Source organism: Athene cunicularia, assembly GCF_003259725.1.
Source record: "Athene cunicularia isolate RWA chromosome 10 unlocalized genomic scaffold, athCun1 chr10_part1, whole genome shotgun sequence".
Classification (NCBI taxonomy): domain Eukaryota; kingdom Metazoa; phylum Chordata; class Aves; order Strigiformes; family Strigidae; genus Athene; species Athene cunicularia.
This window is the reverse complement of record NW_020799112.1, coordinates 7,489,195-7,515,695: the sequence shown is the minus strand read 5'-3', so window position 1 is coordinate 7,515,695 and position 26,501 is coordinate 7,489,195. Positions and strand designations below refer to the sequence as shown.

Here is a 26,501-nt window from a genome sequence, read left to right as displayed (position 1 = left end):
CCCCCCTTCCCCAGCCACTTGAATGGATTAAGACAATCTCCCTTCATTGTTTCTGGGGAGGGGATTCTTGCCTAGGTGGTGAAACCATGCTGGCAGCAGGCTGATGGCATTGGGGTGTGCTCCTCTGCCCTGAGAGGAGCTGCCAGAGGGCTGGGAACTGACAGCTCTGTGTGGTGGTATGGTCTATGGTATACTGGCTGTAAAGGAAAGCATGCTCAGAAGAGGAGGAAATACAGTAACTCAGTCTGGGGAACACTGGAAATCATGTGAGAGCATGCGAAGCAGCAGTAGAGTATCTCATGTCTATTTTTAGAAAGTACTTAATAACATGAGGTGTTCACAATGTCCTCAAGGTTGCACTACGTGAGTGTGCTGTGTGGGCTTTGCACCTCTTTACAGTTGGGAAGAACGTGGTAAAGGGCAACTGCTTGACACTTAGGTATGTGCAGCTCTGGTCAGAGGTGAGCAGCTGTGTCCTTGGTGTGTGCAGGTCGTGCGTATTGTGTATGCAAACTGTGTCATGTCTGCAGCAGACAGGGCTGCTATTGTAGGTGACAGTACAAGACATGCTCCTTTCCTGGCATTTATAAAGCAGAGCTTGTATCCCCATAATCGGCTTCCATGGTCACAGAGTAAATTGGAGCCAGCCTGCAAACCCAGAAGCCCTGACCTGCAACCCAGACTGTTGCTGATTCTTCTTCTGTGATTCTGTGTCCTCTTTCCCTGCCAGAGTTGTGAATTCTTTCTCTTCCCTCCTCTCCACAAACTCATGTGCCTTTCAAACTGGTGTCTCTGTTGCTGTAGGTCTTCTTGAGCTGAGAGGATGAAAATTGGTGCTTGGAAATTCACCGTCACTGTCCTAAGCTTCATCCTAACTTCTGGATTCCCAGCTGATGTCTTTGGGTATACGAGCCTGTGAGAGCGTCCACTGTGCCCTTCCGTGATTTAGAGAGCGGCTTGGAGCATGCATCATTGTAAGGTTTACACGATGTCAGCACTGGCGGTGGCACTGTCCCTTTCGCAGTTGGTGCAAGTGGAGCTGCCTGTCTAGAATGATCCTGGATCCCCTCCCACTCAGAGGGGCTCTGCCAGATCAGTCCCTGCCCTCCCCACAGTCACCTGCCTCCAGTGGTGCTGCTGGCCCCTGCCTTGCCCTGCATCTGACCTTCTCTGTCCCTTTTTGCATGCTGTGATTCCAGAGCGGGATGGTTGTCCACCGAAGCTGCAATGTCGTCCCTGACGACCTCCAGTGAGGGAGAGAACTCCACTCCCAGGTTTGTTGTCGGTTCCAGGGATGATGAGACAGACTTTCTGGGATCAAACATGAAGAACGACGAAACTGATTTCTTTGAAGATGATGAAGAGGAAGAGTCGGTAAGGAGGTCCTGGACTTCTGGGTTGGAGTGTCTGTGTAGAATTCCTGTGTCTCAGCCAGGGTTTGCTTGGTGGCCGTTGAGGCTGCAGGCAGTCGGGACTTGAGGGGATGTAGCACCAGGCTGTGTGGCACAGCTGTGGGGAACGGCAGCGTCACTCCGACAGGATGTATTGTGTCGTCATGCTGCCGTTTAATGGTTGGACTAGATGATCTTCAAGGTCTTTTCCAAGCTAGATGATTCTGTGATTCTGTGTTCATTGCCTCGTGCTGCAGTAAATCCCAGCCGTTTTGCTTGCAGGTCTTTTTCAGGTACATAGCGGATTCTTTGTCCTAGCAGCTGAACCCTGACACTCCTCTAAACCTTTCTGTTTCACCAGGGAAATTTTTGAGGATAACTCTGGGAACTGTGCAAAGGGCAAAGGTGTGTCTGCAGAAAGGAAGAATTTCTTCTTTTCTGTAATCATCAGGAACAGGATGCAGAAAGGAGAATGATCTCCAGCTCCTGAGTGCTTTTGGCCCCAGTTCAGTATTATATTAGATGTTACATTTGCTGCTCTGCACGTGGGACCTGGGCACTGCAAGGACGCTGCTGCTGGCCGTGCGGAGTGCTGGGAGCATGCGCCAGGGCAGCAGTTGTTTCCACTGCCTCTGTACCCCAAGTCTCCACTGCAGGTTGTTGATGTGAGAGCCTGCAGGGGCTTCCTTCAAACCCCCACAGTGTTGTGTACCTTGATGCTCAGCAAGGAGCTATTTGTCAGGTGTGGTGAAGGATTTGGAAACCCTTTCACTTCCCAGATGTTGTTTTTGCTGTGGAACCTTGGCTTTGCAAGTCTCAGCTTACAATTTGAAGCCACAGTTGTTTGTGCTGGGTAACCCACAATCCTGTGTGTATCACTTCCCGATGATCTCACTGTGCTTAATCTTACTTGGGCCAGAGTTAATCTGTCGGGTTAACAACCAGTCTGGGGTTTCTAGGTGGTGACAGAAAGTCCACCACAGGCCTTAGCCAGTTCCTCTGGTGTGGTCACCAGCACTCTTTGGATGCATACCTTCTCTCTTGACTTACTCAACTTCACCCCACTGGATCTTGTTGTACCTTTGTCAGATATACAGAAGAGCACTTGGTACTGTTTCTCTTCTACTCATAGCTATTTACTGCTGTAATCTCTCCTTCATTTTCTCTCAGACAGACTGAACTTCTGGACTTTTTTGCTATTATAAAGCATTTGCAGCTTTTCTCTGAGCCTGCCTAAGTCCACCAACGGTCTTGCTGAGTTATGGGCCAGAGAACATGATGTGGGATTCCAGTCCCTGCTGCTTGTTCAGGTGCCAGATCTTTATTTCTTGGTGTTAGTGTCCACTGAAAGGAGGAGGTACACACCACCTGGCACAGAAGCAGTTGTTTTGGGCTGCTCCTTAGTGATGTCCCGCTGTGGACTCCAGTGGGAGCTGGAAGTGTGTGTGGGTTCAAGTCTAGCAAGAGCTGTGAGTGCATAAGGTTGGAAGAAACTCCCTTGTTTGTTCTGCATGGCTGCATTTCTACACTGTTATAGTTAAATTCAGTGAAGTAGTTGACCCTGTACTAAACTGATTTCTGTCTTCCCTTAGCCACCTGAACGGCAGATTGTGGTTGGAATCTGTGCCATGACCAAAAAGTCCAAATCAAAGCCCATGACACAGATTCTGGAGCGTCTGTGCAAGTTTGAGTATATTACAGTGGTGATTATGGGGGAAGATGTTATTCTGAATGAACCGGTGGAGAACTGGCCCTCTTGTGACTGCCTAATATCGTTCCACTCCAAAGGTAAAAAATCTGTGGCAGGCCTTCGCCTACTTGAGGTCTGGGCAAGGGAGTTTCCCTTAATTCTTCCCCCTCCTCTGCCCCTGCCCTGTATTTCAGGATTCCCTCTGGATAAAGCAGTTGCTTATGCCAAGCTGTGCAAGCCATTTCTGATTAACGACCTCGACATGCAGTATTACATCCAGGACAGGTACGTGCCTGTGATCCACCAGAGCCCCTTCCCTCTCCCTGTGTCTGGTGCCTCTCCTCAGTGTGCTGTGCAAACTGTGTCTTCCTGGCCACAAGCAAATGAGTGAGATGGGGAGGAAGAAGACCTTAGCAGTGGCTTTGAGGGGTTGTTTCTCCAAGACATGGAGAGGAGTAGATTTGAGGGTAAAACTGTTGAGACTTGGCATGTTTTGTTTATTGGTGCAAATGTCTTGCAGGGAATGGCTAGATGAAGTAGGAGAGGTCTCGCAGAAGGAGGCTGCCACAACTCCAAGCAGAAAAATCTGTCTTCAGTAGGGTTGAGGCATGCCCCATAGCCTGTAGGTCTGATCTGGAGAGCATGTGCTGAGAAGTGTTTGCACTCTGTCTTGATGCTTTTTTTGCGTTCATTTGACTTCGTTCAACAGCGGGAGTGAAGCTTTTCCCTTGGCCTGTACCAAGGACCTTCTGGACTCTTCTGACACTGTTTCTTCCTCTGCAGGCGTGAAGTGTATCGGATCCTTCAGGAAGAGGGAATAGACTTGCCCCGCTATGCTGTGCTCAATCGAGACCCTGATAGACCAGAAGGTCAGTGTCCAGGCTCTACCGAAAGCCATTTTTGCCTCCTGTACTGTTTAAGGTATTCTGCAGAGAAGAGGCCTGGTTCACAAATCTGTTGTTTTTTGTGGACAAAGGTCCCAACAGCAGAACTAGCTGACTGGCCAGCACTGAGGGGCTTCAGCTCCGCACTAGGACAGCCTCATCCTTCCTTAACATGCTGCTGCTGTGCTTTGTCTTCAGAGTGCAACTTGGTGGAAGGAGAGGACCACGTGGAGGTAAATGGAGCTGTTTTCCCAAAGCCATTTGTAGAGAAGCCAGTCAGTGCCGAAGACCATAATGTGTATATTTACTACCCGACGTCGGCAGGTGGGGGCAGTCAGCGGCTCTTTCGGAAGGTGAGGAGGGGGGGGCTCCAGTTTGGTGTTGGAACCAACAGATCTGTGGCTCTGAGACCCATGTGGCTTCAGGAGGGAGTGTTGGGGCAGGTGAAGGGGAAAGGAAGGTTTTGTGTTGGGGAAATCCAGACCTTTTTAGAACTTTTGTTCAACTCCATCTGCCTGGGAATTGCAGAAGGACATATTTTTGTGGTAGTGCTGACTTCGCCTTCCCCAGCTTCTGTTTGAACTGTGTCCTGTCTAGCAGTCATGGAGAACTGTGTTGCTTGTTGAATCACATGCTGTTTTTTCCAGATCACTTCCTCAGTTTTATCAAGGTGACTTTTTTTTTTTTTTTACAACTTGTATTCCTGTCCTCTAACATCATTCTTGCCCTTCTCAGCTTAGTGTAGCTTGCAAATGTGATAAATGCAGTATTTTTTCCTAGATTGCACAGGGAATTTGCCCTTACTTCCTCCACTTTTCCAGTGAACAGTTAACAGCTGTGATAGATCTTTTTTCCAGTCAGTTACACATCTGCCATTAATAATCTTAAAATGATCGTTTCCTTAGCTAACTTACAGGCATGACACCTGAGGTTGCATTCAGAGCCTTGCTAAAATGAAAACAACATCATCCTCTGTACCTAAGATCAGTCAGCTGTTCTAGAAGGAAGTTAAATTGGACTGATTATCACCTGTCGTTTATTTTAATTTTCTTACCAGCTAGACTCCTTACTTTCTAGGTCTTTATCCTCTGTTTTTTATTCCATATCCTTGTAGTGATTGGAGTCAACCTAATGGTCTACAATAACTTTTCTCCTCTTTGAAACTTGGGAAAGGACATACCTACTGTCTGCAATTTGGAATATCTTTTGTCCTCCATAAATAAGTGTGCTGGGTGTTCTGAGAGGCATTCTGCTAATTCTCTACATATGGGATGAAACATATGCTTTTTGTTCTTCCACCTAAGAAAAGAAGCCCTGTGCTCTTCCCTGAGGTTTTTTTCTGTGCTTTCAGATTGGCAGCCGGAGTAGCGTGTACTCCCCAGAGAGCAGTGTGAGGAAGACAGGCTCGTACATTTATGAGGAGTTCATGCCCACAGATGGCACTGATGTGAAGGTAAGGAAAAGCCTGGAGTAGCTCCTTCCTTCTGCAGGCCTTGGATAGCTGAAAGTTGGGCAGGCCTACTTAGCCCTACTTAGATTCTGGAGTGTTTGTTCAATCTATAAGGTGCTGACTGTGCAGCTTGGGTCCCAAAGTGGGAAGCGGGTGTTCTGTAGGTTGTAACAAGAGGAATGTGCAAGACTCTGATCTCTCTGTGTCTGCAGTAGAAATTCTGGAAGTTGCAGTTGGTCTGGGTGTTCATGTCAGTGTAATTGTTTCTCTCCTCAGGTATACACTGTTGGGCCAGACTACGCCCATGCAGAGGCTCGCAAATCCCCTGCTTTGGATGGGAAGGTTGAACGGGACAGCGAAGGGAAAGAAATCCGTTACCCAGTCATGCTGACTGCCATGGAGAAACTAGTTGCCCGGAAAGTCTGTGTAGCCTTTAAGGTCTGTGTTTTCTCTCCTATGCAAGCAGGATATTCCAGGACTCTCAGCTGGTGTTAAAGCTTGAGCTCTGTGTCTCTGGTGTGGCTGTCTTCCGCACCTGGTGCTGGTTGCTGTCTCTGGCTGGGTGCAGCTGGTCCTGCCGGCCCTGGGAGTTTGGTCAGAGATGACTGGGAGGCAGGCAGCTGGTGTCCAGCGTGCATCTGAGCATTTAATACCAGACTTTAAGCACACTGTTGTCTGACCTGCGCTTGTCCCACCTTTACAGTTTCCTGTGTGGAAAGCTTGGTCATCTTTTCTTTGTTTGGTTTTGTTTTGTTGGTTTTTTTTCTATTTTTCATTGGCTTAAGTGCATGTTTTTGTTCTGTTTCACAGGTTGGTAGAGTGAGTGTGTGACTCTAGGTATGGTTACATGATGTGTTCAGCCATGGCAGCAGAAGCAGCAGTTGGCTACTTGTTTGTGCCCCCACTGCAATATGCAGCCTGTGCAGTTGTGCTGATACAGCCATGGGCTTGTTCTGCCTTGTAGCCTTTTCCACATAGCAGTGGATGTCTTTGCTTGCACCACAAGTATTGTCAGTACTTGCTAGTCTGGTTCGAAACGGTTGGATTTAGAGGCAAGAGCAGGAGAACCAGGAGCTGCTCTGTCTTAAACCTTCAGAGCTCTGGGAGGTAGAGGGATGGCCCTGACTGCTTAATCCGGGGGCTCATGGGTTGGGCCTGTGATAGAGCTGTGAGGGTGTAAAGGTCCCTCTGAAGGGCCCGTTACTGCTGGCAGGTGGCTGTATTTCCACACTTCCTCAAGGCTTCTGCGGCGGGTGGAGGACAGCAGCAGCAGCAGGGGAGCTGAGCTGGCTCCGCATGGGCCCTGCTTGGCTGGTGGCTGCTGTCCCCTCGCTGCGCTCCCCGGCAGCGTCTGAGCCCTGCATCCTCTGCTTCTCCTGCAGCAAACAGTGTGTGGGTTCGACCTCCTGCGGGCAAACGGCCACTCTTTTGTTTGCGACGTGAACGGCTTCAGTTTTGTGAAGAACTCTATGAAGTATTACGACGATTGTGCCAAAATCCTCGGGTATGTAAAACTCAAGTTATGATAGACGGTAAGGTAATTTATAGCAAAGTAAAGTGAATGTGGAGTCCTGGTCAACGTGTCAGGGAAGGCTGCAGGTGGTTTGTATGGGTGCGCTTGTTCAGCTTGGATCTGGGAGGAATGGGTTAATTAATTTTAGCCCCTGGAGCTCCTGTCTGCATTGGCATTAGGTCTCTTGGTCTACAGCTAGATGTATCTTATGGTTTTCACTGGACTCTAAGCTGAGCTGCAGTACTAGCCCCAGCTAGCCCATGGTATGGTAGATGTCTCTGCTGGGAAGGCAAGGAGAAATTCTGTGTCTCTCTTCAAATCTTTCTACTGGACCACTAAGGAAGAGGCGGAGAACCAAGGGAATGGAATTTCTTTTAAGTTTTATATTCGAATTTCTTCCAGAAATATAATCATGCGGGAATTGGCTCCCCAGTTTCATATTCCTTGGTCCATCCCAACAGAGGCAGAAGACATTCCGATTGTCCCTACAACTTCAGGCACCATGTGAGTACCCACCATCTTCTCAGAAGAATGTCAGTGGGACAGATGTCACCCAGCAGCAGGGCGTTCTCCAGCTGTTGTGTTGGTTGCAGCCCTGAAATGCCCGTAGAGGGGCTTGGCCATGCACACGAAAGAGGTGGTAGATGGTAAATTAGTCATAGGTTTGATGAATGCAGACGAGCAGACATTGACTGCTAACATGGCTTTCAGAAGGCCCGAATTAGGTTAGGGCATTGCTGTAGCTGGCTCACTGTTCAGTAGGCTGCTACTCGGAGAAAATGCGCCTTGAGCTGCTGGTGAAACAAGTGGAAAAAAATTGGCTGAAGTATTCATGTTGGCAGACTCTCACTTGATACTGTTGGCTTTACTAGTTTTCCACCATATAAGGCTAAAAGACCAAAGGCAAAATCCTTGTGATCCTTATCACACTTGTACACTTTTATGAAGTGAACACAGTAGGTGCTCTAGAAATGGTAGATTAAGAGTATGTATTAATCCTTCCTTTACTGGGAATTTACTGGGATCATTGGGAAAAGTTGTCAAACACTGCACAGCTCAGCTACTGTAGTATTTGAAAAAGCAAATTCCTGTAGCCCTTTGAACTTAGCTGGCCTGGCTGCTGGTCCCCACGGGTGGCTGGTTGCTGTGGGATCTTTCCCACAGCTCTTACTGGTTGCTCAAAGACAGGACCCCAGTTGTGTAACTGTTCTTTTGAATCAGGTTGTCTTTTCCTGGGTCTTTCTAAGTGATCCTATGAGCATTACACAAGCTGGGCATGAAAACAAGCTTGCCACAATTCAAAATGCTGTTTCTGTAGATTCTGTAACCTCCAGCCTGGTCCCTTCTGCTGCAGATGTGGTTCTGCCTGTCATATTATGGTATGGTGGTGCTTTTTCCTCCTAGGAAACTGGATGACCTGGTAGTATCTGCAGTCCTCTGACTGCTTATGCAGCCTCGGTGCTGTGCCTGGTTTTGGCTGGGAGAAGGAAAGCAGCTGCCAAAAGGGTGGAACTGGAAGAACAATGGGAAACTGCTTTCTGGTGCGAATTCTGGAGTGTAGGGGCACATTTGTCAGGTGTGTCTTGTGTTTCCCCAGGATGGAGCTTCGTTGTGTTATTGCAGTTATCCGGCATGGAGATCGCACCCCAAAGCAGAAGATGAAGATGGAAGTTAAGCATCCCCGGTAAGAGTCAAGGCAAGAAGATGCTGAGCTGTTGGGCAGTGAGGAGGGCCTGTTTCTGAACCAGGAGGAGGAACAGAAGGGCTGCGTGGGGGGAGGCAAGGCCTTTTCCTGGCTCCATTCAAGCAAATGCTGCTTTCTGCCCAGTTGAGGGAGCCCCTTTCCCCATAAGGGTCCTGGCACCTTCTGTGTGAGCACTGGAAAGAAGAATGAAGGTCTGCTGAGTGCTGCAAAGGGAAGTGCCCCCCTAAATGGGACACTAGTGGCTGCTTCCTTTTTGTACTCGTGGCTGGAAATGCTTGTTTTTCTCAGAATTTCTGAAGCACAGGAAGGAGCCAGTGGGCCTGCTGTTCTCCCTGAAGAACAGAGTGTGAATGCATCTTTAGGGATGACAGTTCTTATAGCACTGAAACAGCAGAAAATGGATCGGGGTTCTTTGTTGTCTGTTCAGGTTCTTTGAATTATTTGAGAAGTATGATGGCTACAAGACAGGGAAGTTGAAGCTGAAGAAACCAGAGCAGCTACAGGTGAGGGGAGTCCTCTCTGGGATTACTGTGTGGAACAGGCAGGTAGTACAGATCCCAGCACAAAGCAATTCTTCGGGAGGGTGGAAACCTTCAAAAGGGCAACAGTGTGTCACACAAATGCTCTCTTTCTCATTCCTCACCTTGCATGCACTCAGCTGGGTGATGGTACGGGAGCAGAATGGGAACGGTCCTGGCTGACACAGATGCTGTAGGATGGGCTGACCTGACCTGGTGCAGCTTGTCCATTGGCCGTGGTCGCCTCTGGTGGAAGAGGAGTCCTGGCTAGGGAGTGGGGCCTGGTTCTGAACGCTGGAGCATGGGGTGGGATGAAGCAAACTGCAGCATGAAAGGTTGTCCTGCCTGAGCTGTGTCTTGCGAAATGGTGTGTCTGTGAGGGCCGTCTGTGTGGACCTGATCCGGGCGAAGCCGTCTGGGGCCTTGCCAGAGTACAGTGGTGAGTCTGAGCCAGCATTGCTGGATGCTTGAGACTGTCACTCTCCCAACAGGAAGTGCTGGACATTGCGCGTCAGCTTGTGGTGGACCTGGGAACCCACAGTGACTGTGAGATAGAGGAGAGGAAATCCAAACTGGAACAGCTGAAGAGTGTCTTGGAGATGTAAGGGTTCATATCTTGGGGCACCGTGAGTTTGTCTGAGCTGCGGGTCAGCGCGTGATGCGGAAGCAAGCTGGGCGCTGATGTCCTGGCCAGCTGGCTCCACAGAGGTCAGAGCCTCCTCCATCCCCTGTCAGCAGCTGTGCAGAAAAGGTGCCACGCTCTTAACATTTTCTCCTTGGCATCAAAACTACTGCTGATTCTTGTTCCAAATGTGTCAGTTTTTTGCTAAACAGCTTGAAACAAAACTGAGCTTCCTTTGCTGCTGGAGAGGAACTGGAGTCCTGTAGAGACCACATTGATATGAAGCATTTTGATAAATTTGGAAAAAATCTTGTTTTAAATAAGGTTGTCCAAGTGCCAAAAGTTTAACAAAAAAGAATTTCAAAAATATGAAAAGACATTTGTGTCCTTTAAAATTTTGTACAGCCAAAATAAGACAATGTGGTGATTTTGGCATCTTAGAAATAAAAGAAGGATTTCTCTCAGAACTGTAACCCGCTGTGGCACGTGCAGGCAGCCTCTGTGTTCAAGCCATGTCTGTGGAGCACAGAGGATGAATTTTTGCTGTGATTCCTTCCCCTGCTCTTCCTGATCGTTAGAGATGTGGTTATCCTCAGAGCAGCTAGCAGATTGGGTTTTTTTCTGTGATCTCATTAATTCACTTGTTAAAGATATAGAAATTAACTAAGGTTGATTAAAGCCCCGGTGGGGTTTGAGGGCACAGAGTGCTGCCAGCTGAAGAGCAGGCTTGTAAATGTATCTTTGAATTTCATTTGTGGGAGTTACTTGGCTTTTTCTGGGGTTGTGTGCCAGGTCATGGGGAGATGGCAAAATGTTCATGTTCTGTGACGATTGGTGTTGCAGGAGAAACTCTCCTGCCTGTGTTGTATTTTCACTGTCTGCTGCCTAGGGACCTCTAGGCAAAGGCTGAATGGAGCTGACTAGTTTAAATTCCCCCCCCCTCTCCTTGTGACAGGTATGGACATTTTTCCGGCATTAACCGTAAGGTTCAGTTGACCTACCTGCCCCATGGACATCCAAAAGCTGCAAGTGAAGATGAAGGTAAAGAAACCTGATATTGCTGCCAGGACCTTCAAGCCTGCTGTTGAAGAGTGTATGCTCTCTCTTGTCCAGGCCTCTGGACATGCAAGTGGAATTAGTGACCCATATCTTACCTTTGCTGACATCACATGAAGGGTCGGAGTGATGCGTAATGTGTACCAATATACCCCAAGTACAGGGGGTGTATTAGCACAGGGCTTGTGCTTCCAGTTTCAGGAATGCCAGCCTATGCCTTCAGAAAGTAGTGACTCTTTAATTTCGTACTTGCTGGTTTGGTTCTTGGGGATTTTGGGTCAGGCTTGTGTTGAGAAGGCTCTGCAAAGTGCTGATGACAACCTCTTCTTCCTCCCCTCCTCTCCCCCTGCGAGCTCAGCTTTGAGATCTGATGTAGTGAGTACCTGTTTGTCTCCTAGAAGCTCGACGAGAATCTTCCCCGTCCCTTCTGCTGGTGCTGAAGTGGGGCGGAGAACTGACACCAGCAGGGAGGGTTCAGGCAGAAGAGCTGGGCCGAGCCTTTCGCTGTATGTACCCTGGTGGCCAAGGTAAGCTTTGTCCCCATGTCCCTGTCCCTGTGGCAGGCTGCCGAGCCCTGAGCTGACCACCAGCTTGAGGGGTGCTCGGTCGCCTGTGGGCTGTCTGCAGCCTGTGTGACTCTGTCATCGCTGGGTTTGTTCTTTTGAGTTGACCTGGTAAAGATAAATAATTAGAGTGGGTTTTGCACCCAAAGATCCCTGAGCTGGCTAGATATGTCTGCTAAGTGGTTAAACTTCAGTATGTCTTAGAGCACAATAGCATTCTTTCAACTAATGTGCCAGTACTCAGTAAAAGGAAGCCATTCTAATAAAATAGATTCTGATGCAGCAAATACGATTCAAAATTTATATACGATTAACAAGGAATTTAGGTCAGATGTAGAGAACAGAGGAAATCTATCTCTGAACACAGATAATTCTGCCTTGAGACAGGAGAATAGGAAAGTAACATCTTCATATTTCCTCTGTCATAATTTTCTAACTCTGAAAAGCATTTAGTGTACACACAGATCAACCAGAGCCCGAAGGGGAAAAAAAAAAGGCGGCTGAGATTACCCTTTTTTGTCCGAGTAGAGTCAGAAGTAATATGCTGCTACTGTATTGATCTCATGAGACCAGTATTGGATACTGCTAATCTTTGACTTGTATGTTTAATTAATTCAATGTCATTAATTTCAAATTAATTAAGCTAATTAAATTGAATTGGAGAAGATTTCCTTCTGGAATAAGGAAGAGTTACCCTCAGTGAAAGAGGATCGGCTCAGGGAATACTTAAGCAACCTGGACATACATAAGTCCATGAGCCCTGACAGCGTGCACCCATGAGTGCTGAGGGAGCTGGCAGATGTCACTGTGAGGCCACTCTACATTGTCTTTGAAAGATTTTGGGGCCTGGGGGAGAGGAAACATTACTCCTAGCTTCAGAAATGATAAGCAGGAGGCCCCAGGGAATGTCAGGCTGGTCAACCTCACCACAATCCTTAGGGAGGTGACAGTAAGGCTTTCAGCACTGTCTCTGGTAACATCCTCAGGGCCGATGAAGTACTGGCTGGGTGATCAGGCAGCAAGGTGGTGGGAAAGCTGGCTGGGCTCAGGGGGTGTGATCAGTGGCACAAAGTCTAGTTGGAGGCCAGGAACTACTGATGTAGCCCAAGGGTGAAAATTGGGTCCCATCCTCTTTAATATCTTCATTAATGATCTGGGTGATGGGGCAGAGTGTACCCTTAGCATGTTTGCAGGTGACACAAAGCTGGGATGGATGGCTGACACACCAGAGGGTCACGCTGCCATCCTGAGGGACTCGACAGACTGGAGAAATGGACTGGCAGGACCCTCGTGATGTGCAGTGAGGGGAATTGCAAAGTCCTGCCTCTGGTGAGGAACCAGCCCCCTGCACTGGTGTGTACTGGGGCTAACCAGCTGGAAAGCAGCTTTGTGGAAGAGGACCTGGGGGTCCTGGTGGACACCAAGCTGACCACGAGCCACCAGTGTGGCCTTGCCACAAAGAAGGCAAGTGGTGTCCTGTTCTGCATTAGGGGTGTTGCCAGCAGGTTGAGGGAGGTGAGCTGTGAGGTCAGATGCTTGTGATCTCAAGAGCATATTTTCATCAGGCCTGAGGATAAACTTTCCAAAAGATGAGAAAGTTAGGTGCACATGGTGTTGCTTACTGCAAGATGTCAACAAGTAGAGGAGACTGTCAGTGTACAGAGACTAAAGGAGGAGGAGCAGCAGTGGACAAAGGATCTTCATGTCAAGGCCTGTGTTGCCGTTCTTGAAGATGGGGATGGTGAGTTAGGCTGAGGACTTCCTGCTGGATCTCTGAAGCCTGGAGCTGAGAGGATCAGCCATGACTTGGACAAGAGATTGGGGAAACCAGAAGACAGTGTGCAGGAGAGGCAATTTCAGTGGAAATACAGGTGGTAGATTGCAGCATAATGAGTCAAAACCAGAGAGAAGAGAGCTGTCTGCAGAGCTCTGCAGCTGCCACAGGCTGGGCTGAGCCTTGAGGTGCAGTCTGTGCCAGTTCTGATCTGCCTGCACCATATCTGCTGAGCTCAGTGGCTGCCCTCTTGCTCACGGTAGAGCTCGGTCTGAGCATGTACAAGGTGACTTCAGTCCTTCTGAATCGTGGCTTTGGAGACTTCTGTTTCACGTGATCATTTGTGGAGAGGGAGAGATCTTATTTTGCAGTGAGGTGCTGTGTTCTGGGGTAGCAGTTGGCACATGGCTGCTTTGTCCAGATACACAGCTGACTTTGGGTCTGGTGTCTGTCCTTGTCTAGTGGGGTGTTCCTCTGAGTTGTGAGCTCAGAGCTGGGAGCAGTTTTCCTATCTTCTTGTACAATGTGACTGTGTACTGTGCAAAATCATCATGGGATTCCAGGCAGCAGCAAATTAGTCAGCACTGCACTGCCTTTGGAGGGTCAGACTCAAGAGCTGCATGAGTTGCTTTCTCCCATTACTGATCTGACTCCTGTGGTTGACTCAACCATCATAAATAAACCAGCATTTTGTGCTACAAAATAATTGTAGCCCTACAGGCTATGCTTTGGAAGCCAGGTGCCTGCCTGCTGGTGGCTCTGCCTGCAGTTCTGGTGGCAGCAGTACTGCCTCTTGTGCGGAGAACATGTAGGAGGAGGCAATCTTTCTGTGCATCTTTATTCTGTACAGGGGTATTCAAGCTAGGAGAAAAATTACGGACTGCTCAGAGAGGGCTGCTGCAGAATTTGGGCAGCATCAGACTTGGCTGGTGAATGCTCACTTTTTTACTCAAAATGAACAAGTTGACAAAGTAAACAAGTTAAGTGAAGCCTGAATCAGATTTAGTCATTGGTTATGGTTAGAATTGCCTATTTTGGAGCAGCCCAAGTGCTGGATATGCGCTTAATTCTCTACATAACTTTGTTATGCAGGTGTCAGAATATTAATTTTGAGTTTGTTCTGTGTTCCAGGTGATTATGCTGGTTTCCCTGGATGTGGCTTGCTCAGGCTGCACAGCACCTACCGTCATGATCTCAAGATCTATGCCTCAGATGAGGGACGAGTTCAGATGACAGCAGCAGCTTTTGCAAAGGTCCTTCCTCTGTCTGGGGCATTGTTAGTTCTGCTACATTGGTCTTAAAATATGCCAGTTCTAAAGGAGAACCTCTGGTAACGAGGAAGGAGCTGTCCTAGGAACTTCCCCCTCTCTGTTGGGAGGACAGTGGTACACTACTAAGAGCAGGTATTTGGGTTGGTAGTGGAAATCCAGTGTAGCTGCACACGTGCGTTCCCTTTAGTGTCCTGTCCGAGACAGGACTCAGAGCGGACAGCGAGTTATTTATGGACTATTGATGGTGGTTGGTGTTAGAGCACATCAAACCTGTCGCTGACTATTAATTGCTCGCAGAGTGAGTGTTTCTTGGATGACTGCCCAGCCAGAGGGGTTATTCCTTGCCTGCTGGGTTTAAAAGGGGAACAAAGTGTCTTTGGTGCAGTGTGGAGTGGGGGTTGGGGAGAAGACAGGTTCATCTGCAGTTAAAGCTGGAGCCAAGGGGAATCCTGTGGTGACCTCAGCTGTCCTTCAGAGCCTCTGCTGTATCACCATTTCCCAGCAGACTGGGTTGGCTGCTTCACAATTGCCTGGATGAGTCTGGGGCTGCTGCAGGCAGAGCTGGCCTTTTGCCTTGAATAGCTCTAGAAGGGTGCCAGAGTCACTAGTGACTCTTCATGGTGTTGCTGTAAAACTGTTCTTCAAGGACAGTGGAGATTTCACCCAAGTTGTCCAAAGGGCAACCATGAAACTGCCAGAAATGTTTGTTGCTTGTGTTGTGCATAGCTGAAATCTTGTCCTGGGTTGCTTTAGGGTCTGCTGGCCCTGGAAGGAGAGCTGACCCCCATCCTGGTGCAAATGGTGAAAAGTGCCAATATGAATGGTCTCCTAGACAGTGACAGCGATTCCCTCAGCAGCTGCCAGCACAGAGTGAAGGCACGACTGCATGAAATCATGCAGAAGGATGCCGAGTTCTGTGAAGAGGATTATGAGAAGGTAAAGCACCTGTGTGGCATTATTGCTTCCTGCATCTGGAAGAATTGCTCCAGTGGTTTGATGTGAAGCCTGCTGGTATGTCAACAGTAGTTTGGTTAGTTTGAGATCAGTTCTGGTCAAAATTACAGAATATAAATAGAATTTAGGAAGGGAACGGGCAGGTTAACAGCCCCTGCCCTTCTCCAAGTGGAAATCCTCAGTGTGGCTCCACTGTCCCTTCAGAGCACCACCTTCTCCCTTTGGATGTCCTAGTGCATTTTATTCTCATGGGTGTGTTAAAATAAGAGTTCTCGTGGTTTACTGAATGCTGCCCAGAGTGATCCCAGTTGCTGAGGACAGGGAGTTATGCCTTGCCAGAGTCTAGATCCATGCGCTGTGCTTGTGTGAACAGATCTTCTGGACACAAACCCTTTTGTGGTCCTGTCAGCATCTGATAACTGCAGAGTAGAGAGCATGGGCTACATCCCACACAGCAACCAGTAAAAGCACTATAGCTGCTTCTCCAGCAAGTCCCCAAAACACTTGTTTTTTCCCAGACTCTGAGATCTGATTACTGGACTGAAATCTGTTACCATTAAGCATCAAAGAACTACTTAAAGGTTCTGTGAAGCCCTTCTGCTCAGGCGCAGAAGCAAGTGGGACAAGAGTGGATACTGTAGGTGGAGGGAGTTCTGATCTGATAGGAGTAGTTGTTTGCTCCCTCAGAGTTTGGTCCTGAGGAAGTTTTTAGAACATGCGTAACAACTCCTAGGAATGGGCCAGCTTATTAAGCTCGTCTGGGAGCACAACTTTTGTACCTAATGAGAAAGCAGTACAGCTGCAAAAGGCACACATTTTGTGTTCCAAGTTTGTAAAGATGCTAACTGATTTCTACTGGTATCTTCTCTCAGCTAGCACCTACAGGTAGTGCTTCTCTGCTCAACTCCATGACGTTTATCCAGAACCCAGTAGAAGTCTGTAACCAAGTGTTCACCCTGATAGAGAATCTCACCTCCCAGATACAAAAACGACTGGAAGATCCAAAATCTGCAGGTGAGCATCAGAACCGGAAAGGGTCTGGAGCAGATTAATTTCTTGTTACATCTTCAGAGCTCCCAAACACAGCTATGGTTTATGTTTGTCTGTAGCAAAGAATTCTAAAGTGAAATTCTGTATAATGTAGAAGGCTCTTATTCCAGTTTCACCTACTATTAGAGAGCTGTGATGTAGTGGTATGTGCGTCTTGGGTTTAGAGTGAATGTAAGCAGCAGCAGTATAGCCTGGAGAGGTAGACCTGATTATTTTTTTTTTTCCAAGCATTTCCTGGAGGAGAGCTCAAGACTATAAAGAGCAAATTTTTCAGTCGTGATTTACTTGTGTTTAAGAACTTTCCTAATAACAGTGCAGAGATTTTAAAAAGGCATCTGTGGGACATTGCACACGATTTATGGCAGACATAAGCCCACAGGCAAGCAGTTTCACTTTTCTCAAGTATTTCAGAAGTAGCTTATTGCTGCAGATTAAAATTCTGTGCAACAGGTTCAGTGACTTTTCCAGTCTAGAATTCCTGTGGCTAACATAATCAGAGCCCTTCTGTGCTGGGAGAAGTCAGTCCTAGCTGTCAACTTGAAATCTCTGCAGGAGTAGTCAGGATGTGAGCGTGGTTTGGTGTTCTCTGCTGTTCAGACCTGCAGCTGTACCACAGTGAGACTTTAGAACTGATGCTGCAGCGCTGGAGTAAGTTGGAGCGAGATTTCCGCATGAAGAATGGGCGTTACGACATCAGCAAGATCCCTGATATCTATGACTGCATCAAGTATGATGTACAGCACAACTGCACGCTGAAACTGGAAGGCACAGCTGAACTCTTCAAACTCTCCAAAGCGCTGGCAGATGTGATCATACCCCAGGTATAGCCTGTCCTGCCTACGTGACGATGTCTGTGGTGTCAGGTTCTGACCCTTTCCCTGTCTCTTTTCTAACGATTCTCTTGCATGTCAGCTCTCAAGGCAGTGCATCACAGGTATTTCTCAGATGTATCTCTTAGTGTTTGTGTAAGGCCAAAACCCTTCATGTCCTAAGATGGGGCAGGGCTGGCTTCCTGGACAAGGATTCTGACAGTGTCAGAGTAATGAACAGCTGATGGAGCGGCTTTTGCAAGTCTCTCATCATGTATTAGAGTGCAGCTTTGAGCTGAGTGTGTGCTAGAGCAACATCCCCTTCTCCACATACAGGATCGTGCAGGGGAAGGGTGACTTCTGTGTTAAAGCAAAGGCTTGTTCTGGCAAGTTTTGTTATTCTTGTCAAACTAGAACTTGTTCAGTTTGCAGAGTTGACTTGCTTCTTACAAAGTTTATGGCTGTGAACATGGGAGGGGAAAGGAGGGTCACATGTAACAGATTTCTGTATTCACCACCGTTCTGTCCCACTTCTGGCAGAAATGCTGCATTTATATGGGTTGAGCTTCTGCCAGCCAGGTCCAATTGCACTTGTGCCCATGCAGAGCAGAAGTGGTCTTCATAACTTTTTCAGAGTGTTCCTGATGAAGTGCAGTTTGTCTGTTTCCAGCATAGTACTTCAAGTTTTATCTTTGCAAATAGCAGTTGTTGCATTAATGCTCGTGCCAGGTCAGGGTAAAAGTTTGTGTGTCATGAGAGGAGGTTCCCTGATAGTACCTTGCCTCTCAGTGGTTGGAAGAACACTGACAGCCATGTCTAGACAGGCTGGGATTCTTGGAGGAGGCTCTGTCCTCTGTTACCCTCTGCTATGTGTGGGGAAAAAAAAGAAAAGAGGTGCTGAGGGACATTTCCTTTTCTGTCCTTGCTTAACTGTGGTGGTGCTTGCGGACAGGACTGTTGAAGTCCAGCCTCCTTTCATGCAAGGATGTGGAAAAGAACTGGGGCTAAGGGTGTCTTTTGTTTTGTTCCTGCAGGAATATGGGATTAATAAGGAGGAGAAACTGGAGATTGCTATTGGCTTTTGTCTTCCTCTCATTAAAAAGATCCAGTTGGACTTACAGAGAACCCATGAAGATGAGTCTGTCAACAAATTACATCCATTGTAAGGATTGTGCTGCTGCTGTTGGGGAGGGCAGCTCTGGAGCAGCGTGTGGGAGCTGCACCAGAGGAGTGACCTGGTGTGGGGGGAGGCACTGAGCATACACTGAAGGACACACCAAGTGGGAGGTGTGTTGGTGCTCCTGGAACTAGAAGGGAAATGGAAAGGCACGTTGAGGTTGCTGAACAGGAGCACGGTGCCACGAAAGTTCAAATCCTGTGTAGCTGGATGGTGGTGCCTTGATCCCTGCCTCTGCCAGGAGCAGGTGCTGGTATGATGAGGCCACCTCTGCCCTACCACGTGTCTATTACTAGGATACCATAAATCTTGCTGCTTCTGTGCCCAATGCTCTCACTGCTTGTTCTGTTCATGCTGCTCTTTGACAGCTGCCAGTCTGGGGTTATATTGTTCTGTTAAGCGTGCAGAAATGCTGCTGTACAATAGATGGCAATTCATTGGCAGGCTGTGAGTAACGCTGGCTGGTTTTGGTTTAGGTACTCAAGAGGAGTTCTGTCACCGGGTCGCCACGTTCGGACACGGCTCTACTTCACCAGCGAGAGCCATGTGCACTCTCTGCTCAGTATCTTCCGTTATGGGGGGCTCCTGGATGTAAGTGTCCCAGCAGTGCTCACAGAGTAAGCCTCCCTGCTTTCTTTCAGTGGCCCTTTCCCAGGTGGACAGTGTATGTCTGTAGGTTGCCCCTCTAGCCAGCTCCCCCAGTAGTGACAAGCACCAGAGGCCTCTGACCAGCTCCATCTCTGCTGTGTTTGCATGCTGCAGCTTCCTGCCTCTCTGGCACGTAGGAGGATTGTTCTTCCTCAGCCTTGACACTGCCTGCCTTGCTTGTACAGAGGCACGTTTTTGCCAAGAGCTGTCCTGCTGGTTTCAGATGAGTAGACCGCTTACCTGTGTGGGAGGATAGCAGTATGAGGCAATGAGAATGAGGGAATTTCTCTCCTCCTGCTTCCTTCAACCCTTTATTTCAAGAGCTTGGCCCTGTTATTTAGTGACTTTCTGTCAATTCTAAATCAAGAAAATCAGTTTTCTTACAGAGGAAGTGACTTACAGACCTTCTTACAGAGGTTGCAAATGCATAGGGGGTATTCTTTACCAGAGGGACAAATGATGCATTTTTAGGGAACTAACTCATCCAATCCAACCTTCACTTGCTCTCATAGCATGTTTCCTGAAGGAATTGGCATGCAGACCCTGAGAAAAGCTCTGCTTTAGATTCCTCAAGAGGCTCTCTGATTTATCTTCCCCTTTTTAAACACTGTGTTCTGAAATGGCTTGAGAGTTTGAGGTTGCTCAGCAGGTGTGATTTCTGATGTCTGGAAGCTCAGTGTGTCTGCAGGCAGCGATCATGCAAGTTCCTCTGAACTGCTCACTGAATAAGATGCTACTTTATTCTCTGATTTGAGCGTCAGAGTATGCTGTGTTGCCAGCACAGGGATATTAGGCTGTATCTGGGTTTGTTTGTGCTGGCGGGGCTCATATCATGTCACTCGTCGCTCGGCTGTGAGATGCTCCAGGGCAGCGTGGGTGGCCCTTCAGGTACAGCCGTTCCCTGGCAGTGAGGGGTGGGCTGCCCTGCCTGGCCTTGTGGAGCCGGGGGTCCAGCCTGACTCGGGACACTTTTTCATTCAGCACCGTGTAAGAGCAGTGTCACATGGTTCCTTATTTAGCACAGGTGCATCCCTTGTGCTTTTTCTGAGGTTTCTCTAAACTGCTCCACTCTGTAGGCTACTACTTGAGAATGACTGTGTTTGGGAGCCTTCTGTGGGTTGTGCTTTCCTCGGCTCAGCGTGGCACAGGGGGCTTGCAGCTGGGTTGCTCGGACCTGCCTGTGGGTTGTAGGGGAAGCTGTGGTGTCCCTCTGTGCAGTTGCTCCTTGCCATAATCACCCTGCCCTCACAGCAAGGCCGTCTCTCCTTGTGCAAGTTCAGCAAGGTGTTTTTTGTCCTGACAAGATTGTTATCTTGTGGAGAGACAAACTCTCTCAGACCCGTTTCTGACTGCTGCAAGGTGTCTACTGTTGCTTATTCCATGCAACTGTTTCTGTATATATCAGGAAAACAAAGACCAGCAGTGGAAGAGAGCCATGGACTATTTGAGTGCTATCTCAGAGCTGAACTACATGACCCAGATTGTTATCATGCTCTACGAGGACAACAACAAGGTGAGGGATATAGCTGTAGGATAAAATCCTTCCTGCCATGATGCAAGGCACGGTCCCCAGTGATGAGTTCAGCTGGGAAGTTTGTAACCTGAGCTCTCTCAGCTTGTGAATAAAGATGGATGGATCGTTAACACAACTGTTAGTTTTTATTTTTAGGTGGGAGGCAGTGACCCAGTTAATGCTTGCTACATGTAAGCAGAATGCTACCCTGAGCAGTAATACCAAACTTAAGTGATCAATACTGTCTATGTTAAAGCATTTCCTAAAGCAAAATAATTTTCTGTTTCTTAATATTAATTACAAATGAATGGTAGGGAAAAAGCCCCCCAACCAAACAAATTATATTTGGCATTTTTTTTCCAAATACTTATAGGAAATATCCAGAAATTCCATATTTGTAAACTTTTTTTGATTTTAAAAATATACTGCTATAGTTAGGGGAGTATATACTGATATATTCATGAAGTAAAGAGAATAATTTAAAAACTGGCTGGAATGTGGAAGCTGATGGTGATGACCATAAGTAGGCTTGGCACCGAATGCACATGCTGCTCCCAGGTCCTGTGACTCGGGTCTGACTGCAGGAGGTTGTAGTGGGTGAGGGGAGCGGTCCCCGTCCTTGATACACTACAGAGTTAGAATCTTGTATCACAGAGCTGATGTGGGATTTTAATGGTAGAAGTGAAATATTTCCTAGTGCTCTTTGTCAGAAAACCCCCCAAAACTGAATAGAGTTCTTAGTGGTATAAATCTGTTGGTAGAGGGGGTGAAACTTTTGGTTTTCCATCATTAGTGCCAGATACTAAAAAAGCTCTGGATTCCCTTAAAAAAAAAAAAAAAAAATTAGAGATGGTTACTTAAATCTTGGAACGACCTGACTAAAGGTCCAGGAGGGAACCAGTCTGTCCCTGCTCCAGTGTGTGCTGGTTTTGCATCAGGAGGGGATTGGAAGGGGTTATGTTTTAGGTTTTTGTGTGTGTATATATATGCATATACATATATACACACACATAAAACCCAATTCTGTTTTGGTCCTCTGGTGGCTGTGGTCACAAAACAACAATTTGAATGCCCTGGCTTTGTGCTGATAAGGGCTGTCCTTTTGGGTCAGGCAAACCTAGGGCCGTTACGTTTGTGGTATCTTGTTGCTTCTGCTTTCCTTCCCAAAGGATGCATTTGGGATGCGTGCTGTGCCAGCATGGTGGGGTGGCCCAGGTCCAGACCATGGCCTGTGCTGACAGCGGGACTGTTTTTTATTTATTTACTTGTTCCCTGTGCCTCATGTTCACAGGACCCGTCTTCCGAAGAGCGTTTCCATGTGGAGCTGCATTTCAGCCCTGGCGTGAAAGGCTGTGAGGAAGACAGAAACGTGCCCACGGGGTTTGGCTTCCGTCCTGCCTCGGCGGAGGTGAGTGTGCTGCCCGCGCAGGAGCTGCCCTTCCTGCTGGGGAGCGCTGGCCCCTCAGCAGCCTTGCGGCTCTGCCGGGCTCTGCTGCCATTGGTCTCCAGCAGCAGATTTTCCTCTGCACTTTCTTTGGTGCCTGTGGGCTGTGTTCCCTGCTGAGGGCTCTCCGTGGTGGTCTTGGAACACTGGTGTCCTCTGAGCTGAGCTCAGGGCTGGGGCCAGTGCCTGGGTAGCGCTGGCCAAGGCCACGTGCCTGCAGGGGTCAATGTCTCCTTACTGCAGAACGAGGACAAGAAAGCAGATCAGGGCAGCATGGAGGACCTCTCCAAGGAGAAGAGCATCGATGAGCCAGACCGTGCCCAGCAAAGGTCTCCGCAGCCGTCAGAGCCGGTCAGCGTGCAGCGAAGATCCCCGCTGATCCGGAACCGGAAGACAGGCTCCATGGAGGTACGATTTGATGGGTGCCCTTGGTTGTTCTAATGGAAGTTGTCTGCTTGGTGTTGGTTTCCTGGCATTCCTTTTAACGTGACAGAGTTGGATCAGTTCTGGGAAAGGATCTGCAGAAGTTAGAGGGGTTTGTTGTCAGGCAGACCTCCCAAACTCCTCCTTGTTGAGGAAGGACAGAGGGAACAGAGGTCAGAGGAATTGATGAGGAAAAGCGAGTAAGGGAATGTTTGAGGAACACAAGAATTATTTGGATTATGTGCTCTTTAGAGCCATCAGTGCAACCAGCTACAAGTTTGCATGCAACTTCTTCACCTAGCTGTGCTGAGATCTTTGCCTTCCCTTAGACTCCAGCCTTTGCCTCTCACAGTTCAGCTCCATATTTCTTGTTCCTGTCTCATCTAAGGTCTCCGGCAAATCAGAGGTCCCTGCTAACTGGTTAGTTTATTACAGAGTGTTTAAACTGTCAAGATTTAGAACTGTCCCATTCACTGACCTGCTGAAGTAACAACAATTGATTTTACTATTCCTGCTTCTCTCCTTCAGGGCTGTTATGTGTCACTAGACTAGCTTCACAGTTGGCAGGTAGCTGGCCTCTTCAAAGAGCTCTAGAATTGCCCCTCCTTTTGAGGGCTTTCACAGGCATTTTTGGTGTCTGTTTCTTCAACCAGTGAAATCAGAGTCAGGGCTTGAGGTATTTGTTAGCTGGCTTCCATCTCCGTGTCACTCATGATGTAATCTTTACATGCAGCACTCGGGGCTCTTTGTAACAGGCACATGCTAAGTTAAAGGGGATATACATTCCTGCTGCTAAAGAAGGAAGTCTGTGTCCCAGTGATCCCAACAAGAGTCTTGGGAGACAAGGAGCTCAGTACATGAGTCCCTTCATACTTTTGAAATCTCCGCTTCCACAACTCAGCACAAACTTGAAATTAAAATTGAGCATGTACTGTCACAATCTTAACGTATGAGTACCTTTATGATTCTTGAAAATTGTGATTTTAAGGAAGAGATGTACTTTTCTTTATCTTCAGCTGATGTATAAAGGCTTTTGAGACCAGTGGTACCTTAGAGCATGACACTGATCACACTGTCTGTCTTTGCAGGTGCTGTCTGAATCTTCTTCCAAATCAGGAGGTTATCGCCTCTTCAGCACTTACTCCAGGCAGTCTTCTGAGATGAAGCAGAGTGGCTTAGGTACTGTACTCGGCCTGTAACCAGCCTGCTCACCTCTACCTCTGTATTTCTGTGGGCATCTCTCTGTCTCTCCACATATACATCTGGCTTAAGTTCCTTGTATGTGTCTCTGTGTGTATTATGTCTTCGTTCAGTGTTACTGTTTAGACCACTGTAGAGACTATCTCACTGTATTTCCATTTGTGTATGATCTTCTCCTTCAGCTTCTAGCAACAGAAGATGCACTTTTCATCCTTTATAGCATGGGAGCCACAGAGCAGGCTGTGTACTTGCAGGTTGGCCTTCTGGTTCCATGTTGCTATCATTTGTTATACCATTTCTGAACTTAGTGGGAAGTGATGATTTTATGTGAGAACCAGCATGCTTTCTGTTCTGCAGAACAACAGTTTACATGCAAAACTGCTCTTTGTGTAAGACTATTCTATTTCTACCTTTTGCTTCATAAAGGACTCTTGTATGGAACAGATTTGTTGTCTGCAATGATGTTTGGCAGCTCTCTAATTGAACTTGGGGTCCCTGGTTAACCATTCTTTGCATGGTAGCCAGCAGAAGAGTATTTTGGGGCACTTGATGTTCTCTACCTGTCCTTGAGAGTACCATTCCATGTCATCCTAACCTAAACTATGTCTTAATAGTTGAGCAAGATCTATTGGTAAACTGAAAAGCTGTCTTTGCTGTCATGAGGCTCAAAGATAGCTGTGAAACCTAGAACTTGCAGATGACTAATAACCACCAGGAAGTGGAAATGTCCAAGTTATGCCCACTTTCTTTAAAACAATTTTTGCATTACAGCATGGCTGTAGACTTGCAGCAGTTCTGACTCATTAGTTCTTTACTCTGTTATGTGGACATCCCACAGCCAAGAGATTTCTGAAAGGCCTGTCACTTTTGAATGAGCTGCTCCTTTGGCAGCTAATCCTTATCAAGCAAAGGGAATTTTCTTCAGAGTGGTTAGGAAGTATCCCTGGAGTCTGGCAGCTATGCTCCCAGCCAGTTGAAAAAACTAAGAAGGAATGGCTGATGCATGTTATTTTCATAAAGACACAATAGCCTTGGCCCTAGTGGGTTTTGTGTGTGCTATTTTGTGTGGTGCACCTATGTACTTCTGCCTTTTGCAGACCACCTGCAAGGTTAAGTAAGCTGTAACAGACTGCTGTGCTTAGGCCCGAAGAAACCTGTGGTTATTCAGTGAATCTGTGTGAATCAATATGAGAATTTCCAAGATGGGACTCGCTGCATCTGCTTGGAGATGCTACATGCAAACTGCCTTTACTGTTTGGATGTCTGAGTACCAGAAGGCATGTGCTTAGAAGCAGATATTGCAGCCTATTTACTGCAGCCTTTTCCAGGTTTCTGAGGAATGTCTGTTTTGGCAGTAGAGAAGAATACTGCTATACTGGACCCTGGTATGGCACTACTTTTCCTTGATGACAAAATTTGAAATGTGATCCCGACAGGTTTAATTTCAGGTTCCTGCTTGACTTGCCTTGCTGGGAAACCTGTGCTGGTCACTCTCACGATGGTGAAGTTCTGCGGAGACAAAACTTTGAGTAGGAGTTGCGAGCAGACCTCTCACTAGGTACTCAGTCCAACTGTCACTCTTCTCTGGGGAGTCTCGCAGCTGCAGGCACAGAAGGGCTGAGCAGGAGAGACCTGTGGTGCAACACCAGCTTGCACAGTCCCTGGTTATGAGGATGTCTGTGTCTTTTAATGAATTTGTCCCAACCTAAGAACTGTTAAGAAGAATGATGCCTCTTTACCTGTTAAAGTCAAGCTCTTCAAGGAATCTTCCCGATTCCTTTCCTGCTTGTTTTGTAGAAACCTATTTTTTTCCCCTTTTGGGATCTGAAATGTGTGTGAGAAATAATATAAAACTCATAGGACCTTGGACTTTGGCTTTAATACTTGTCTCAGCAGCTGTGCTATGAGGGGGTTCATTCAGATACTACCTGCTGTTTCTGAGCTTTTCTGGAGCTGAGCCTACCTCCTGTTGCCTGACCTTGTCAGCAGCTGGCTATGGTTATCTCTGGGAGAATGTCTGTTCAGGTATAACCTCGTGTGTTCAGGCATGCAGGAATGGGGAGCAGGATACGGCTCCTATAATAACCCTGCTGCCATAATTGTGTCTTTACTGTAATTTGAAAAACACTTTGAAACGCCTGTTTGCAGAAGGGGCAGGCTGCAGCTTGCTTTGTCTATGCAAAGTGGTGCTTTGGAGTATGCCGCATTTTTCTGGGCAGGAGCAAGTGTGTTACCAAGGATTGTCTGCAATAGTGGGTATGCTGCTAGCTCGAGAAACCTAGGGAAGTGTCAGTGCCTTTCTTTGCTTGCAAGAACACTTCAGAATGGGTTAAAATCACTCTTTGCTGTTTGAGCAATAAAGGTAGTGTATTGCCAGGGGCATGAAGCTTTGTGCTGAGCCTCCCATAGGGAAATAGGGGATGTCCATTTTTTTTAAACATCTAAAACATTCAATGTGCATCTGAAAATTAAATACACAAAAAATATCCATCACATACAGTAATTTATAGTACATGTTGCGAGATCTTAAATCCAAATGTCTAGTACACCACTGTGTTCTTTAGGATGCAGGGGTGGGTGTGTGTGTGTGGGTGTGTGGGTGTGTTTTGGCTACTGTGGTCTCCTAGAGCTCACTGTAGACAATTGCTGTTGTCTGTATAGTTGTCTTTGTAAATTCTCTTCTGGGTGTTAACAAAATGCGTCTGTACTGTAGGATGGCAGAAATGCTGGGTATCCTTAGCATACTGATCAGTAGCATGAGGTTGCTCAAGATAGAAAGTCACAAAAATCTGTTCCATTTTTATCTGCCAGTAAATGAGTCTGTTTTTTTTGTTGTTGTTGTTTGT

General features: G+C 47.4%; 1 protein-coding gene across 4 annotated transcripts in view; it reads left to right on the top strand.

The window, feature by feature from the left end:
* Positions 1-26,501, top strand: part of PPIP5K1 (diphosphoinositol pentakisphosphate kinase 1) — a 48,397-nt gene that overhangs the window by 3,115 nt on the left and 18,781 nt on the right. For 3 of the 4 annotated variants that reach the window (XM_026855644.1, XM_026855643.1, XM_026855640.1), the window contains exons 2-26: positions 805-974; positions 1,200-1,374; positions 2,984-3,179; positions 3,276-3,366; positions 3,865-3,950; positions 4,164-4,318; positions 5,317-5,418; positions 5,692-5,853; positions 6,798-6,919; positions 7,331-7,432; positions 8,526-8,612; positions 9,061-9,136; positions 9,643-9,752; positions 10,729-10,814; positions 11,228-11,356; positions 14,298-14,419; positions 15,191-15,373; positions 16,264-16,405; positions 17,039-17,262; positions 18,285-18,412; positions 18,904-19,018; positions 20,481-20,588; positions 21,880-21,996; positions 22,276-22,440; positions 23,544-23,634. In XM_026855644.1, coding sequence (XP_026711445.1) covers positions 1,228-1,374; positions 2,984-3,179; positions 3,276-3,366; positions 3,865-3,950; positions 4,164-4,318; positions 5,317-5,418; positions 5,692-5,853; positions 6,798-6,919; positions 7,331-7,432; positions 8,526-8,612; positions 9,061-9,136; positions 9,643-9,752; positions 10,729-10,814; positions 11,228-11,356; positions 14,298-14,419; positions 15,191-15,373; positions 16,264-16,405; positions 17,039-17,262; positions 18,285-18,412; positions 18,904-19,018; positions 20,481-20,588; positions 21,880-21,996; positions 22,276-22,440; positions 23,544-23,634 — 3,046 coding nt within the window. In that variant the 5' untranslated portion in view covers positions 805-974; positions 1,200-1,227. The remainder of the gene's footprint in view (positions 1-804; positions 975-1,199; positions 1,375-2,983; positions 3,180-3,275; positions 3,367-3,864; positions 3,951-4,163; positions 4,319-5,316; positions 5,419-5,691; positions 5,854-6,797; positions 6,920-7,330; positions 7,433-8,525; positions 8,613-9,060; positions 9,137-9,642; positions 9,753-10,728; positions 10,815-11,227; positions 11,357-14,297; positions 14,420-15,190; positions 15,374-16,263; positions 16,406-17,038; positions 17,263-18,284; positions 18,413-18,903; positions 19,019-20,480; positions 20,589-21,879; positions 21,997-22,275; positions 22,441-23,543; positions 23,635-26,501) is intronic. The other variant, XM_026855642.1, reaches the window with a different exon arrangement.